Source organism: Heptranchias perlo, chromosome 32 (genome assembly GCF_035084215.1).
Source record: "Heptranchias perlo isolate sHepPer1 chromosome 32, sHepPer1.hap1, whole genome shotgun sequence".
NCBI classification, from domain to species: Eukaryota; Metazoa; Chordata; class Chondrichthyes; order Hexanchiformes; family Hexanchidae; genus Heptranchias; species Heptranchias perlo.
Window position 1 is genome coordinate 570,295 of NC_090356.1, and position 16,822 is coordinate 587,116.

Below are 16,822 nucleotides of genomic sequence, written 5' to 3' on the forward strand. Positions count from 1 at the left end.
CAGAAATATATTTTTGTGTAGTGAGTTTCAAGCTATACCCAAATTAATAGCCCTCAAAAGTTCAATCACAACATGGCAATACAAGCGTAAGTTGACAAGAGATGTGCCTATGAGTGCAAAAGAGCTGCTGTCCCAACCATCTTAAATACTTTTATTTATATACCACCTTATCACATCTTCCAGAAATGTCTCAAAGCACTTCAAATACAAGAATTATTTTGTACTTAATACCTTATTTAACTAAATACTGTAGCCATTTTGTGCACAAGACCCCACAAACAGCAGTGAGATAAATGTCCAGTTAATTTATTTTTGACAGCATTGATTAAAGAAATAATGCTGGCCAGGTTGCCAGGAGAACTCCCTGCCCTTCTTAGAATAGTGTCACAGGATCTTTAACGTCCCACCAAGGGGTATAGGAAATAAGGCGGATGAGCTGAGGGCACAGATAGACACGTGGCAGCATGATATCTTAACTATTACAGAAACATGGCTTAAAGAGGGGCAGGACTGGCAGCTCAACATCCCTGGTTACAGGGTTTTCAAACGCGATAGAGAGGGGGATTAAAAAAAAGAGGGGGGGGGGGGTGGCAATTTTGGTTAAGAAAACAATTACAGTTGTGAGGAGGGATATTATTTTAGGAGCATCAAATGAGACATTATGGGTTGAGCTAAAGAACAAAAAAGGGGCAGTCACACTACTTGGAGTGTACGATAGACCCCCAAACAGTTAGAGGAGCAAATATGCAGGCAAATTTCTGAGAAGTGCAAAAACAATAGGGCAGTAATAGTAGGGGATTTTAGCTACCCTAATATTAACTGGGATACAAACAGTGTGAATGGTACACAGGGTGTAGAATTCTTAAACTGCATACAGGAGAATTCTTTTAAGCCAGTATATAGCAAGCCCAACGAGAGCATGGGTGGGGGGGGGGGGGGGGGGCACAGTTCTGGATTTAGTTCTAGGAAATGAAGAGGGGCAGGTGGAAGTAGCAGCAGTGGGAGAGCATTTTAGTGGTAGTGATCATAATACAGTTAGTTTTAGCATAGTTATGGAAAAGGACAAAGACAGAACAGGAGTTAAAGTTTTCAATTGGGGAAAGGCCAATTTTACTAAACTGAGAAGTGATTTAGCAGAAGTAAACTGGAAGCAGCTACATGAAGGTAAATCAGTGTCAGAGCATTGGGAGTCATTCAAAGGGGTGATTTAAGGAGTTCAGATTAAACATGTTCCCACAAAGAAAAAGGGAGGGGCTGCCAAATCTAGAGCCCCCTGGATGTCAAGAAGCATTCTGGGTAAGATAAGGCAGAAAAAGAAAGCCTATGATAGACACCGGGAACTCAAAACTATGGAAAGCTTAGAGGAGTATACAAGGTGAAGTTAAAAAGGAAATTAGGAAAGTAAAGAGAGGGCATGACAAAATATTAGCAGGTAAAATCAAAGAAAACCCAACGATGTTTTACAAATACATTAAGAGCAAGAGGATAACTAAGGAAAGAGTAGGACCTATTAGAGACCAAAAAGGTAAACTATGTGTGGAGGCGGAAGATGTGGGTATGGTTTTTAATGAATGCTTTGCATCTGACTTCACAAAGGAGAGGGATGATACAAGGATTGAAGTTAAAGAGAAGTGTGAAATATTGGATGGGATAAACATAGTGAGAGAGGAAGTATTAAGGGGATTAGCATCTTTGAAAGTGGATAAATCACCAGGGCCAGATGAAACGTATCCCAGGCTGTTAAAAGCAAGGGAGAAAATAGCAGAGGCTTTAACAATAATTTTCCAAACTGCACTGGATACAGGCGTGGTGCCGGAGGATTGGAGGACTGCTAACATTGTGCCGTTGTTTAAAAAGGGAGCGAAGGATGGACCGAGTAATTACAGGCCAGTCAGTCTAACCTCGGTGGTGGGCAAATTATTAGAATCAATTCTGAGGGACAGGATAAACTGTCACTTAGAAAGGCATGGACTAATCAAGGACAGTCAGCACGGATTTGTTAAGTGGAGGTCATGTCTGACGAACTTGATTGAATTTTGAGGAGGTGACAAGGAGGATCGATGAGGGTAGTGCGATTGATGTAGTCTACATGGATTTTAGCAAGGCTTTTGACAAGGTCCCACATGACAGAGTTCTGGTCGCCACACTACAGGAAGGATGTGATCGCTTTGGAGAGGGTGCAGAGGAGATTCACCAGGATGTTACCAGGGCTGGAGCGCTTCAGCTATGAAGAGAGACTAGGAAGATTGGGTTTGTTTTCCTTGGAGCAGAGGAGGCTGAGGGGGGAACATGATTGAGGTGTACAAAATTATGAGGGGCACAGATAGGATGGATACTAAGGAGCTTTTTCCCTTCCAGAGGCAGAAACCCTCAGCTCATTTAAAAAGTGCCTGGATGTGCATCTGAAGAGCAGTGACCTGCAGGGCTACGGACCAAATGCGGGAAAGTGGGATTTGGCTGGGCGGCTCATTTCTCAGCCAGCACAGACATGATGGGCCGAATGGCCTCCTTCTGTGCCATAAATTTTCTATGATTCTATGATCCAAAGGATGGCCACGTTCCCTCAGCACTGCACTAGTTACCAATATTACGACTCTATTGCATACGCTGTCAGATATGAATGACCTTTCACCTACCCATGATCCGATGTTGGGGAACTCATTGGTGTGAATGTTGTTCCACGTTTCACACAGTGTCTGTACAGCTGACGGCAGGTTCTGTACCACCAACTGAGCTGCAAACACAATCACAATCAGCATGTGAAAACAAGAATAATTTCAAGCAGGGAATTCACTATTGGGCATCACAGCTCAGAACACTTTTCACAGCTACAACTGTTACTTCAGGCAGAGAATCTCCAGCTCTGTACAGCTCCCGTCACCCCCAGCCACTATATAGTGGTACGTAATTTTAGTAGCAGCACCATGAAATTATTCCTGCATCACTGGCCCTTCCATAGTGAGAGCTGGATCCGAAGAGGTTTTCCATACCAACTGTCATGTAGCCCTATGATATGTGCCATCTTCAGAAGAGACAGATGTTTACTAAAAAAAACTTTACAGCTGGCATGAACACTATAGTATTCCCCATATAAACAGTGAATTTATCAGTGTAGCACTGAGCACCGGAGGTCCCAAGCACAACTGCTGTCTGTACCAAGTTAACTAATCTCGAATAGGACAGAAGTGGGGACACTCCAATTGGCTTTCAAAATCTCTGAATGGGAGGAAAGAGCAAGAAAAACAGCCAGTGTTCCTGCACCTGATCACTGTCAGCAACCTGTTGGAAGCCAATGTGTGCAGTCATCAGGTACAGATAGTCTTAGTTGTGATGCAATCAGCCTGCCCACATACATTGTCCAGGCTCACAAATTAAGAATAGTCAGTTGGACAAAGTATCGGAGCCTGTTAGCAACCATGGAAGCATGCCCCAGCAAGAAGTCATCAGATGAAGGCAAGGAGGAAAAAAAAATCAGCGGGAAAAAAAATGAAATTGCCACAAGGCCTTTCAAGTACAAGAACAACGCCTGCGACTCATGCTGCCTTTGTTCCAGTTGTGTCTGGTTACACCATTTCAAATACCAAAGCAATTCCTGTCCTTACCAACAGAGTTAGTCTTGCAGCGAGCGGATCCGATCGCCAGTGCTGCTGCGTAACCGTGCAGTTTCTCCTCAGTTGGACTTTCAGTCGAACCCTCCTCACACAGACTTCTCAACAGGTACGACCTAATATCAACCAATCAGGAAATATAACAGTACTTGTCATTAACCGCCCCACCACCCAAAAAAAAAACATTTATAATCAGTGTTAAACACCAACACTCCAACGTTTGATGCCCGTACATCACAAGCACATTTATTATTTAGGAAGTAGTTTAACAAACTTAGAGGTTTTTTTTTGAGGATGTAACTAGCAGGGTAGATAAAGGAGAACCAGTGGATAAGAACATAAGAACATAAGAAATAGGAGCAGGAGTAGGCCAATCGGCCCCTCGAGCCTGCTCCGCCATTCAATAAGATCATGGCTGATCTGATCCTAACCTCAAATCTAAATTCATGTCCAATTTCCTGCCCGCTCCCCGTAACCCCCAATTCCCTTTCCTTCTAGGAAACTGTCTATTTCTGTTTTAAATTTATTTAATCATGTAGCTTCCACAGCTTCCTGGGGCAGTAAATTCCACAGACCTACTACCCTCTGAGTGAAGAAGTTTCTCCTCATCTCAGTTTTGAAAGAGCAGCCCCTTATTCTAAGATTATGCCCCCTAGTACTAGTTTCACCCATCCTTGGGAACATCCTCACCGCATCCACCCGATCAAGCCCCTTCACAATCTTATATGTTTCAATAAGATCGCCTCTCATTCTTCTGAACTCCAATGAGTAGAGTCCCAATCTACTCAACCTCTCCTCATATGTCCGCCCCCTCATCCCCGGGATTAACCGAGTGAACCTTCTTTGTACTGCCTCGAGAGCAAGTATGTCTTTTCTTAAGTATGGACACCAAAACTGTATGCAGTATTCCAGGTGCGGTCTCACCAATACCTTATATAACTGCAGCAATACCTCCCTGTTTTTATATTCTATCCCCCGAGCAATAAAAGCCAACATTCCGTTGGCCTTCTTGATCACCTGCTGCACCTGCATACTAACTTTTTGATTTTCTTGCACTAGGACCCCCAGATCCCTTTGTACTGCAGTACTTTCCAGTTTCTCGCCATGTAGTATATTAGGATTTTCAAAAGGCATTCGATAAGGTGTCACATAAAAGGTTGTTACACAAGGTAAGGGCTAATGAGGTTGGGGTAATATATTAGCATAGATGGAGAATAGGTTAAAGGACAGAAAACAGAGAGTAGGGATAAACGGGTCATTTTCAGGTTGGCAGGCTGTAATAGTGGGGTTCCGCAAGGATCGGTGCTTGGGCCTCAGCTATTTACAATCTATATTAGTGACTTAGATGAAGGGACCGAGTGTAATGTATCCAAGTTTGCTGACGGTACAAAGCTAGATGGGAAAGTAAGCTGGTGAGGACACAAAGAGTCTGCAAAGGGATATAGACAGGTTAAGTGAGTGGGCAAGAAGGCAGCAGATGGAGTATAATGTGGGGAAATGTGAGGTTATTCACTTTGGTAGGAAGAATAGAAAAACAGAATATTTTTTAAATGGTCCAGAGAGACTTGGCTGTCCTCGTACAAGAAATACAAAAAGTTAGTATGCAAGTACAGCAAGCAATTAGGAAGGCCAATGGCATGTTGGCCTTTATTGCAAGGCGGTTGGAGCACAAGTGTAAGGAAGCCTTGTTACAATTGTACAAGGCTTTGGTGAGACCTCACCTGGAGTACTGTGTACAGTTTTGGTCTCCTTATCTAAGGAAGGATATACTTGCCTTGGAGGTGGTGCAACGAAGGTTCATTAGATTAATTCCTGGGATGAGAGGGTTGTCCTATGAAGAGAAGTTGAGTAGAATGGGCCTATACGGTCTGGAGTTTAAAAGAATGCCATCTCATTGAAACATAAGATTCTGAGGGGGTTTGACAGGGTAGATGCTGACAGATTGTTTCCCCTGGCTGGAGAGTCTAAAACTAGTGGGCATAATCGCAGGATACGGGGTCGGTCATTCAAGACTGAGATGAGGAGGAATTCCTTCACGCAGAGGGTTGTGGCTCTTTGTAATTCTCTATCCCAGAAGGCTGTGGATGCTGAGTCATTGAATGTATTCAAGGCTGAGATGGATAGATTTTTGGACTAGAGGAAAATCAAGGGATATGGGGATCGGGCAGAAAAGTGGAGTTGAGGTCAAAGATCAGCCATGATCTGATTGAATGGCGGAGCAGGCTCGAGGGGCGATATGGCCTATTCCTGCTGCTTTTTCTTATGTTCTTATCAGCACCTGGACTGGGATTATTATTAGATATATACAATCAGTACCTGGACTAGGATTATTATTAGATGTATACGATCAACTCCCTCCTTTGCCAAATTTCTTATGTAGCTTATATTTCGCACCAGGCATAGATGCATATACTTCAACAATGCTGCCTACGGACAGGACAACGCAATGGATTAAACACACCGTCCACTCACTTCTGTGATCTCATCTTAAATCTAGCCAGACTGTTAGGATGGAAAAGTCTCCTCTCCCTGAAAAAGTGAACGTCCTTTCCAAAAAATTCGGGAGATTTAATATGATTCCTAGCAAGTGTGAGCCCACATACAAAACTATTGATAATTCAACAAATTGCTCACAGAGGTGCCACATAATGGCTGCACGTAGCAGTAGAGAAATTCACATTGGTGCAATAGGGGACACTCATCTAAGGTTATGGTTGGGTTATTGTATGTTGTTGGAGCAGAGGGAACCTTACACTGCATCTAACCTTCCTATACCTGTATCTGACAGTGCTTGATGGATAAGTGCAAAGAGAGCTTTTACTTTGTAACTCGCCTATACAGTCTCCGACCTGGAAGTGTTTGATGCCAACACCGAATGGCCCTTTCCCACCAACCAGCTAAATCTGGCCACTACCAACAGTTCAACCAGCAGCTAGGTGTTAATGTTAAAGCTGTGAGTACTCAAAATTTGTACCTGACAAATGCAGCATAGATGTCAATCAGCTGAAGAGTTGCAGGAAGCAGATTCTTTGTGATCTCAGATGTTTTGTGGGAGTCAGTTTCTGCAGCCACCTTAGAGAAATACTCATCCAGAGACACCTGGACCTTTGAAATGACTGCATCAAGTGTATAGATGGCCTGCAGGTTGGGTAGTCGGCTAAGTGGGAGGATAGCGCTCGCATCAATCCCGCAATAGGAAGATATCTAAATTTGAAGGAGAAACCACATTAATCTACTTGTGAATGGGAAGTAGTATCAACATTGAACATATATGTCCTTAATGACAATGATGTGGAGACAATCTACTTTGTCAAACAGCAACTGCACTACAAGAATGAATATGAGCCAACTGAATAGTTAAGATTGGTGCACAAGCGTACTAGTAAGGAGATCAGTAAATTGGGGCCATCCAGAGTGAGTGTGTGAGAGAGAGATCGAGAGAGAGCTGGGGCGAGAGACACACACACACACACACCATTGATGCAACACTACTTTTTGAATATCCCCTGGATCTTTACGTTTTGAAGAGAAGCTGCTGCCTGCACACTCATCATCTTCATTCTTCCTGTGCCTTAGAGGCACACAAGGCAGTAATCAAATCGATGCCATCCATTTCTATCTTGGGCTTTTGCCTCCAGCTCACGTAGCTGCATCCACTGTTATTGTGCTGCGTGGAGTTCCTCTCAGTCTAGCTCCCTTCCCTCATGGCTTCTATTTCTATCCTTGCTTCGGGATACCTGCGTCAGGCATTCTCAGAATATGATCACTGTATGTCCACCTTCTATCCCAGACCATTCTAGTCAGTAGAGGTATCTGTGCTCTCTGAAGTACACTTTCATTCATCACTTTGTTAAACCATTTGATAATTGAACAGCTCACACAGGCATCCATACTGGAAGCTGTTGAGCTTTTCTCTGATTGTTTTGTTGGACCACGTTTCTGATCCATACAGGAGCACATCGCTCCTAAACATTCTCAACTTTGTGTTTCCTTTGATCACATCTGATTTTCAGACTGAGTGAAGTATTTGAAAAGCTCCACTTGCATTTCTGATGCAAACGACATCTGCTGTGCAGTCTCCACCTTCTCGCACCACACTGCTTCAGTAGGTGAAAGATTGCACAGTTTGTAGTCATTCACCTTCCAGGTATATTTCTTCATCAGAGTCAACATTAACCGTCATCACCTGGGATTTTACACTGTTGATGCATAACCCAACTTTTCTGGCTGTGTCTACGAGATCATTTGTCTTTCTTTGCATATCTTCTATACAACAACAACAACGATTTGCATCTATATAGCACCTTTGACGTAGTAAAATGTCTCAAGGCACTTCACAGGAGCGTTATCAAATAAAATTTGTCATTCGCCACAAAAGGAGGTATTAGGACAGGTGAGCAAAAGCTTGATCAAAGAAGAAGGTTTTAAGGAGCGTCCTAAAGGAGGAGAGAGAGGTAGAGAGGTTTAGGGAGGGAATTCCAGAGTTTGGGGCCTGGGCAGTTGACGGCACGGCCGCCAATGGTGGAGCGATTAAAAATTGGGGAAGCGCGAGAGGCAAGAATTGGAGGAGCACAGAGATCTCGGAGGGTTGTCGGGCTGGAGGAGGTTACATAGATAGGGAGGGGCAAGGTCATGGAGGGACTTGAAAACAAGGATGAGAATTTTTAAAATTGACGTGTTCCCGGACCGGGAGCCAATGTAGGCCAGCGAGCACAGGGGTGACAGGAGAACAGAACTTGGTGCGAGTTAGGATATGGGCAGCAGAGTCTTGGATGAGCTCAAGTTTATGGAGAGTGGAAGATGGAAGGCCAGCTAGGAGACCATTGGAATAGTCCAGTCTGGAGGTAACAAAGGCATGGATGAGGGTTTCAGCAGCAGAGGAGCAGAAGCAGGGGTGGAGGACGGGCGATGTTACAGAGGTGGAAGTAGGCGGTCTTGGTGATGGAGCGGATACGTGGTCAAAAGCTCATCTCAGGGTCAAATAGGACGCCAAGGTTGCGAATGGTCTGGTTCAGCCTCATACAGTGGCCAGAGTGGGGGATGGAGTCGGTGACCCAGGGAACAGAGTTTGCAGTAGGGACCAAAGACAATGGCTTCGGTCTACCCAATACTTAGTTGGAGGAAATATTTGCTCATCCAGTACGAGATGTCAGACAAGTAAGGTGACAAATGAGAGACAGTGTAGGAGTCGAGGGAGGTGGTTGTGAGGTAGAGCTGGGTGTCGCCGGCGTACATGTGGAATCTGACGTTGTGTTTTAGGATGATGTCGCCGAGGGGCAGCATGTAGAGAAGTAATAGAAGGGGGCCAAGGATAGATCCCTGAGGGACTCCAGAGTTAACTGTGCAGGAGCAGGATGAGAAGCCATTGCAGGTAATTCTCTGGCTACAGCTAGATAGATAAGAATGGAACCAGGCGAGTGCAGTCCCAGCTGGACGACGGAGGAGGGCCTTTGGCGGAGGATGGTGTAGTCAACCATGTCAAAGGCTGCAGACATGTCGAGAAGGATGAGGAGGGATAGTTTACCATCATCACAGTCACATAGGATGTCATTTGTGACGTCGATAAGGGCCACTTCAGTACTGTGGCAGGGGCGGAAACCTGAATGGAAGGATTCAAACATGAAGTTGCGGAAAAGATGGGCACAGATCTGGGAGGCGACAGCACGTTCAAGGACTTTGGAGAGAAAAGGGAGGTTGGAGATGGGGCGGTTGTTTGCAAGGACTTCTATTAATGAGGCAGATATCATCCGCAAAGTCTACGTCCCCAGGTTCTCCGCTAGTCCATGCAATGCCTGATTTGAATATCTCATCATAAAATCAATCACAATGCCAAAAAAATATAGGGTACAAGATCCAGCCTTGTCTGACACCGGTTGTTAAACTGAACCAGTCAGCTAGCTCATTGCCTGTTCTCACCATACACGGTGCTTCTTGATACACAATCCTGATGATGCTAATGAGTTTGAGTTAACCCATACATTGAGAATCGATCATGGTGAATTTCTGTCGACACCATCAAATGCCTTTTGAAAGTCAATGAAATTCACCACTACTGGTAACTGCTTTGCAACTATTCTTTGCTTTGCCCAATGATATTACAAAGCATAAAGATCTGGTAATGCAAGATCTATTATTGCAAAAAACAGTTTGCGCTTCTGAGTTGGCCATCAATAGCTACCCTAATTTTTACATAGAATTAACAGTACAGAAACAGGCCATTCGGCCCAACAGGTCTACGTCGGTGTTTATGCTCCACACGAGCCTCCTCCCACCTCACTTCATCTCACCCCATCAATATATCCTTCTATTCCTTTCTCCCTCACTTATCTAGCTAACCCCCTAAATGCATCTATGCTAGTCGGCCTCAACCACTCCACGTGGTAATTCTGTTGAGGATAATGGAACAGAGGAGTTTGCCAGGGAAATGGAGCAATGCAACACCACGCTAATTGTTATAATCACTTCTATCTCCTTCTTGGGAAGCTTAACAATGATTCCTTTAGTCCAAACTTTTGATGTTACTTCTTTTCCCCCACACTAAATTAAAACAGACGTAGGATGGTGGTCAAGTTTTCATCTCCATTTTCTTTGAATAATTACGCACAAATGTGACCCTCTTCAGGTGACTCATTGTTCTTTAGTTAGCTATCGCTGATCTCAGCTCATACATTGTAATTTCACCACAATTGGCATCCAGTTCATACATTTTCCCAATCCGGTTAACGTCGATCCTACTGGTAGTGGTGTGTTGAAGATTTTGTGGAAGTACTCTGCCCAAATCTTCTTTATATCCTCTTATTTGGTGACAATCAAAACATGCTTGTTTTTGATGGGACCTTCGCTGTGGTGTTTAAAGTCTCTTGCCAGTTTCTTTGTGATCAGAGAGTGCACCTATCTCCCTTTGCTGCAGCAATTTCTGCCTCTTGAACTTGTTTGCTAATGTAGTTTCTTTCTCAGCGAGCCTCACCCGCCGCCAGTTTTCAGAAAGCCTCACCTGCCGCCAGTGTCACATCTGCACCAAGGACGAACATTGACAATTTTTGTATTCATGTCAGTGAACAATTCTTTCTCTCCTCTTGACCCATCTTCAGCCCTTAGAAGTATTTCTGAACAGTATCATACCAAAGAACGACATCAACTAGATGGCCTGAAAAATGACGATAGTCCTGTCCCTCAAAAAGCAATACAAAGATAAACCCCATCCTCTCAAAAGAAAAACATCCTCCAAACAGGGAGCTCACTGGCATGGTTCTCCTTACCTGTCTGGCAACATACTCCTCCGCAAGCTCCACATCATACTTCACAGAACTGCACTTGGTGCCTGCCAGTTCCACCAGCGAGCCAGCATGCTCTGGCTTCATGCCCTGTCGCACCAGATGATCCTTTACCAAAAACAAAAGCAATGACTGCTCAAATCAAGGTACTAAACTACTCAATGATCAACTGGACTTTGTCATATTGAAAATGACTATGTGTGACCCATGTAATATTTCCTTTACAGTTACACTACCAAATAATTCTCCAGCTTTGCATATACTCAAGTAGGTTCATAGTGAATAAACACTTTTATCGTTACAATATTCATTGCTACTGACTCCATTGTTAAATGCTCTGCCCAGTACAGAACTGTAACTGTACCACACAGACCAGGGAGATCCCAAGTTTGATCTCTGGTATGCACTGAGTTAGTTGATGGGCTACATGTGGCCTGAGCACAGGGAGTGGTGGGACGAGGTAGTGAGAAATTTACTGGGGTTTCTGCTTATACTTGCTATCCAGGAACCCCTTTTGGAAAGTGCAGAGCCACCAGGCAGGGACTGGGTTTGGCATGGCTGTAATGCAGCCATCATCCAATACTCTGCCAACACACACCATCAAGGCTCACATACATAAAAAAACTATTTGGGCGAGGCAGTGGGAAATCCGGTGTGAGGCAACACCGTAAGGACAAAAGGGGAGAAAATCTGAAAAAATAAAATACCCTGAAAAGGTTTTTTTTTGAATACTCATAAGAGATAGGTGTGGGCCATTTCGCCCTTCGAGCCTGCTCTGCCAATGAGATCATGGCTGATCTGATTTGGGCCTCAACTCCGCTTTCCCACCTGTTCCCCATATCCTTTGACTCCCTTGCTGATCAAAAATTTGTCTAACTCAGCCTTGAATATATTCAATGACTCAGCCTCCACTGCTCTTTGGGGCAAAGAATTCCAAAGGTTCACAACCCTCAGAAGAAATTTCTCCTCTTCTTCATCTTAAAAGGGCGACCCCTTATTCTGAGATTATGCCCCCTACTTCTAGATTCCCCTATGAGGGGAAACATCCTCTCAGCATTTACCCTGTCAAGCCCCCTCAGAATCTTATATATTTCAATAAGATCTCCTCTCATTCTTCTAAACTCCAGTGAGTATAGGCCCAACCTGCTCAATCTTTCCTCATAAGAAAACCCTTCCATACCCTGAATCAACCTAGTGAACCTTCTCTGAACCGCCTCCAATGCAAGTATATCCTTCCTTAAATAACGGGACCAAAACTGTATGCAGTACTCTAGGTGTGGTCTCACCAGCACCCTGTACAGTTGTAGCAGGACTTCCCTGCTTTTATACTCCATCCCCCTTGAAATGAAGGCCAATATTCCATTTGCCTTCCCAATTACCTGCTGCACCTGTATGCTAACATTTTGCGTTTAATGTACGAGGACACCCAAATCCCTCTGTACTGCAGCATTGGGTCGACTAGGCCTGTATTCACTCGAGTTTAGAAGAATGAAAGGGGATCGCATTGAAACGTATAAAATTCTGACAGAGCTAGTCAGACTGAATGCAGGGAGGATGTTTCCCCTGTCTGGGGGGGGTCCAGAACGAGGGGTCACAGTCTCAGGATACATATAGGACTGAAATGAGGAGACATTTTTTCACTCAGAGGGTGGTGAACCTGTGGAATTGTCGACCACAGAAGGCTGTGGAGGCCAAGTCACTGAATATATTTAAGAAGGAGCTGGATAGATTTCTAGACACAAAAGGCATCAAGGGGTATGGGGAGAGAGCAGGAATATGGTATTGAGATAGAGCAGCCGCCATGATCATATTGAATGGCAAAGCAGGCTCGAAGGGCCGAATGGCCTACTCCTGCTCCTATTTTCTATGTTTCATTCTGTAGTCTTTCTTCATTTATATAAATATTTTGCTTTTTTATTCTTCCTACCAAAGTGGATGACTTTACATTTTCCCACATTATACTCCATCTGCCAGATTTTTGCCCACTCGCTTAACCTACCTATATCCCTTTGCAGACACTATGTGTCCTCCTCACAACTTACTTTTCCACCTATCTTTATCAGCAGCAAAGTTGGCCACAGTACACTCGCTTCCTTCATCCAAGTCATTGATATAGATTGTAAATAGTTGAGGCCCCAGCACTGATCCCTCAGCACCCCACTAGTTACAGACTGCCATCCTGAAAATGACCCCTTTATCCCAACTCTCCATTAGTTAACCAATCCTCTATCCATGCTAATATATTACCCCCAACACCATGAGTTCTTACCTTGTGCAGTAATCTTTTATGAGGCACCTTATCGAATGCCTTTTTGAAATCCAAATACACTACATCTACTGGTTCCCCTTTATCCACCCTGCTCGTTACTTCCTCAAAAGAACTCTAATAAATTTGTCAGGCATAATTTCCCCTTCATAAAACCACGTTGACTCTCCTTGATTTTATTTCGAGTCTCTAAATGCCCTGCTACTACTTCCTTAATAATCGATTCTAGCATTTTCCCAATGACAGACGTTAGGCTAATTGGCCAATAGTTACCTGCTTTCTGTCTCTCTCCTTTCTTGAATAGGGGGCGATACATTTGCGGTTTTCCAATCCACTGGGACTTTTCCAGAACCTAGTGAATTTTGGAAGATTACAACCAATGCAGCCACCATCACTGTAGCCACTTCTTTTAAGACCCTCGGATGCAAGCCATTGGGTCCAGGGGACTTGTCAGTCTGCAGACCCATTAATTTATCTAGTACTTTTTCTCTAGTGATAGTGATTATTTTTTGATCCTCTCTCCCCTTTGCCCCTTGATTATCTATTATTAGTATGCTTTTAGTGTCTTCTACTATGAAGACAGATACAAAATATCTGTTCATTGCCTCTGTCATTTCCTTGTTTTCCATTATTATTTCCCCAGTCTCATCCTCTAAGGGACCTATACCTACTTCAGCTACTCTCTTCCTTTTTAATATACTTGTAAAAGCTATTACTGTCAGTTTTTATATCTCTTGCTAGTTTTTTCTCGATCTATTTTCTCCCTCTATTATTGAACCCTCTCCTCCCACCATTTAGTTTAAAGCCCTAGTTATTCGATTCGCCAGAACACTGGTCCCAGCACGGTTCAGTTGAAGCCCATCCTGACGGGCCAGTACTGGTGCCAGTGCCCCTTGAATCGAAACCCACTTCTCCCACACCAATCTTCGAGCCACGCATTCATCTCTCTGATCTTATTTATCCTATGCCAATTTGCTCGTGGCTCAGGTAATAATCCAGAGATTACCATCTTTGTGGTTCTGCTTTTTTAATTGAGTCCCTAGCTGCTTATACTCCCTCAGCAGAACCTCTTTCTTAGTCTTACCTATGTCGTTGGTACCTACGTGGACCACGACAACTGGATCCTCCCCCTCCCACTCCAAGTTCCTCTCCAGCCCGGGGGTGATGTCCTTAACCCTGGCACCGGGTAGGCAACACAGCCTTCGGGTCTCATGCTCTTGGCTGCAGAGAACAGTATCTATCGCCCTAACTATATTGTCGTCTACTACTACCACCTTCCTTTTTACCCACCTCCACCCTCCCCCCACTTGAATGGCCTCCTGTACCACAGTGCCATAGTCAGTTTGCTCATCCTCCCTGCAGTTCTTGCTCTTGTCCACACAGCTTGCAAGAACCTCGTAACTGTTAGGCAAGTGCAAGGGCTGAGGCTCCTGCAATGCTACCTCCTGAATCCCCGTACCTGCCTCACTCGCAGTCACACTCTGCTGTCCCTGACCTGGGACCAAATCTAAAGTATTTAGCTTAAGGGGTGTGACTACCTCCTGGATCAAAGTGTCCAGGTAACTTTCTCCCTCCCTGATGTATCAAAGTCTGCAGCTTGGACTCCAGCTCCTCAACTCTGAGCCGAAGTTCCTCGAGCTGCAGACACTTACTGCAGATGTGGCTGCCCCGGACAAGACTATCCAGTAGCTCCCACATGTTGCAACTGCAACACATCGCCTGCCCTGCCATATCCATAGTATTTATTTAATTAGTTACATCACTGTCAATCAAATTATTTATAATTTTCATCTAAGTACTAACCTCAATTAATTTATTTAATTAAGTTTAGTTAATTATAAATTTAGTTATATGCTATATGGTTTTCCTGTAACTTAGGCCACAGTCCTAAGAGAAAGAAATACTCACCACCAATACCCACCTGCTTTACCTGTGACGTCTCTCTTCGATTTTTATCAGAACACGGTCGGCCCGCTCTGGCTCTGCGCTGTTCTTATCCCCGCTCCGCTCTCACCGTTTCCCGCCGCTCTGGTGAACTCTCGCTCTGCGCTGCTCTCACCATTTCCCGCCGCTCTGCGCTGTTTTTATCCCTGCTACGCTCTTGCCGTTTCCCACCGTTCTAGTGAGCTCTCACTCTGCACTGGTTTTAACCCCGTTCCGCTCTCACTGTTTCCCGCCGCTCTGGTCAACGTAGTGTGTGCTGGGCCTCCAAGCTCCTTCCCTAATACGTTCTCAAAACTCTCAACTCTTTCTCCTCTGGTCCCCAACTTTGACCTTCTGTACATTCCCTTTCCCCACAACTAAAGCTCAATTAAAAGAGTAAGGAGTCTTACAACACCAGGATGGACTATAAGACTATATGATTAAATGTAGATTGGACTATAAGATTAAATGTAAGACTCCTTACATTTGTCCACCCCAGTCCATCACCGGCATCTCCACATCACAATTAAAAGAGATTCTTTTTGACCTATAATTGTCAGTAACCTCGTCACCACACATCCACTCTCAGAATCTGCATTTGTTGGTACCTTGATCCAGGTTACATAGGAGCTAATACAAAGCCGTGATGACCATCGAAGCGTGTGCAGGATGTCACATTCGCTCAGCTCTGTTGCACTCATTGCCAGTTGATTAACGTAGGCTTTTGATGGTGGCATGATCCCCAGGATCCTCCACAAGATCAAGAAGTAGTACTGAATGGAGCATGCCTCCTAGAAGGAAAAGTTAGTGAGAGAACAATCGGAAATTCACAAGCAAAGATGAAACCAGAATGATTCACACACAGCTGTAACAAACAGAGTCAAAGACTTTCAGCCCAAAACTTACTTAGACCCACCCAATAAAGCACATGTTGGTTAAAATCTCAATTTGTGCGGCCTTCATTAAATCAACAACTATTTTTCAGCAGATGCATGCCACACACTAAACTCCTCATTTTGAAGGTTAGCTTAGGTTTTAGAAGCGTACTGTGTGTATGAATCAAACCAATGGTCAATTTTATCTATATCAATAATATATCTTGTATACGGTCACAACACTCTGAAGTATTGCATCTGTAGGTGGTGCTGTGATCATAAAGTTATGTGACATATGATGTAACAGGGCCACCAAAAGCTAAAATAATTAACTCTGCAAACCTAGAAGCCAGACAAAAAAATTTTAAAAGTGATAAACCGCAAAAACATTTTAAAATCATGTGAAAAACCGCAAAAAAATCTGTAACAGGCCGGACCTCAAAAATCAGAGCAAAGGTTTGTCACAGAATGAGATGAAAGGCACCCACGGCCAGTTGCAGCTGAATGAGGTGTTTGAAAAGACGGCGCTCCAAATGCCAAAACTGCCAATCCAATTTAATTCCAACTCAGCAAGTGAAGCAAAAATGGCCAATAACGCAACAGTGCACTGCCCACGATACCTAATTCTCTTGGTCTCCCCAGCTGAATGAAAAAGAAATCACTTTCCCCGCAGAAATTAGAAACCACAGCCCCACCCCTGCTGAAGCAAACATCATTCTTCCACACCACTGCCCAGGCTCAGACAAACTTCACAGCCCACCGCCCACCCCCACCATTGACATGAATGTTGACTCCCATGTTAACCAGAGGGCATAAATTTAAGACCATCCTCTAAAAGAATGAAGAGAACTTATTTTTTTACACACATTTATTAGG

At 44.1% G+C, this 16,822-nt stretch overlaps 1 protein-coding gene across 2 annotated transcripts in view; it reads right to left on the reverse strand.

Annotated features, from left to right (window-relative positions):
- ubr4 (ubiquitin protein ligase E3 component n-recognin 4) overlaps positions 1–16,822 on the reverse strand; it is a 266,230-nt gene that overhangs the window by 194,236 nt on the left and 55,172 nt on the right. For both annotated transcript variants that reach the window (XM_067970130.1, XM_067970129.1), the window contains exons 23-27: positions 15,680–15,862; positions 10,868–10,990; positions 6,583–6,812; positions 3,603–3,724; positions 2,637–2,734 (exon numbers count right to left, since the gene is read on the reverse strand). In XM_067970130.1, the coding sequence (XP_067826231.1) occupies positions 2,637–2,734; positions 3,603–3,724; positions 6,583–6,812; positions 10,868–10,990; positions 15,680–15,862 (756 nt within the window). The remainder of the gene's footprint in view (positions 1–2,636; positions 2,735–3,602; positions 3,725–6,582; positions 6,813–10,867; positions 10,991–15,679; positions 15,863–16,822) is intronic.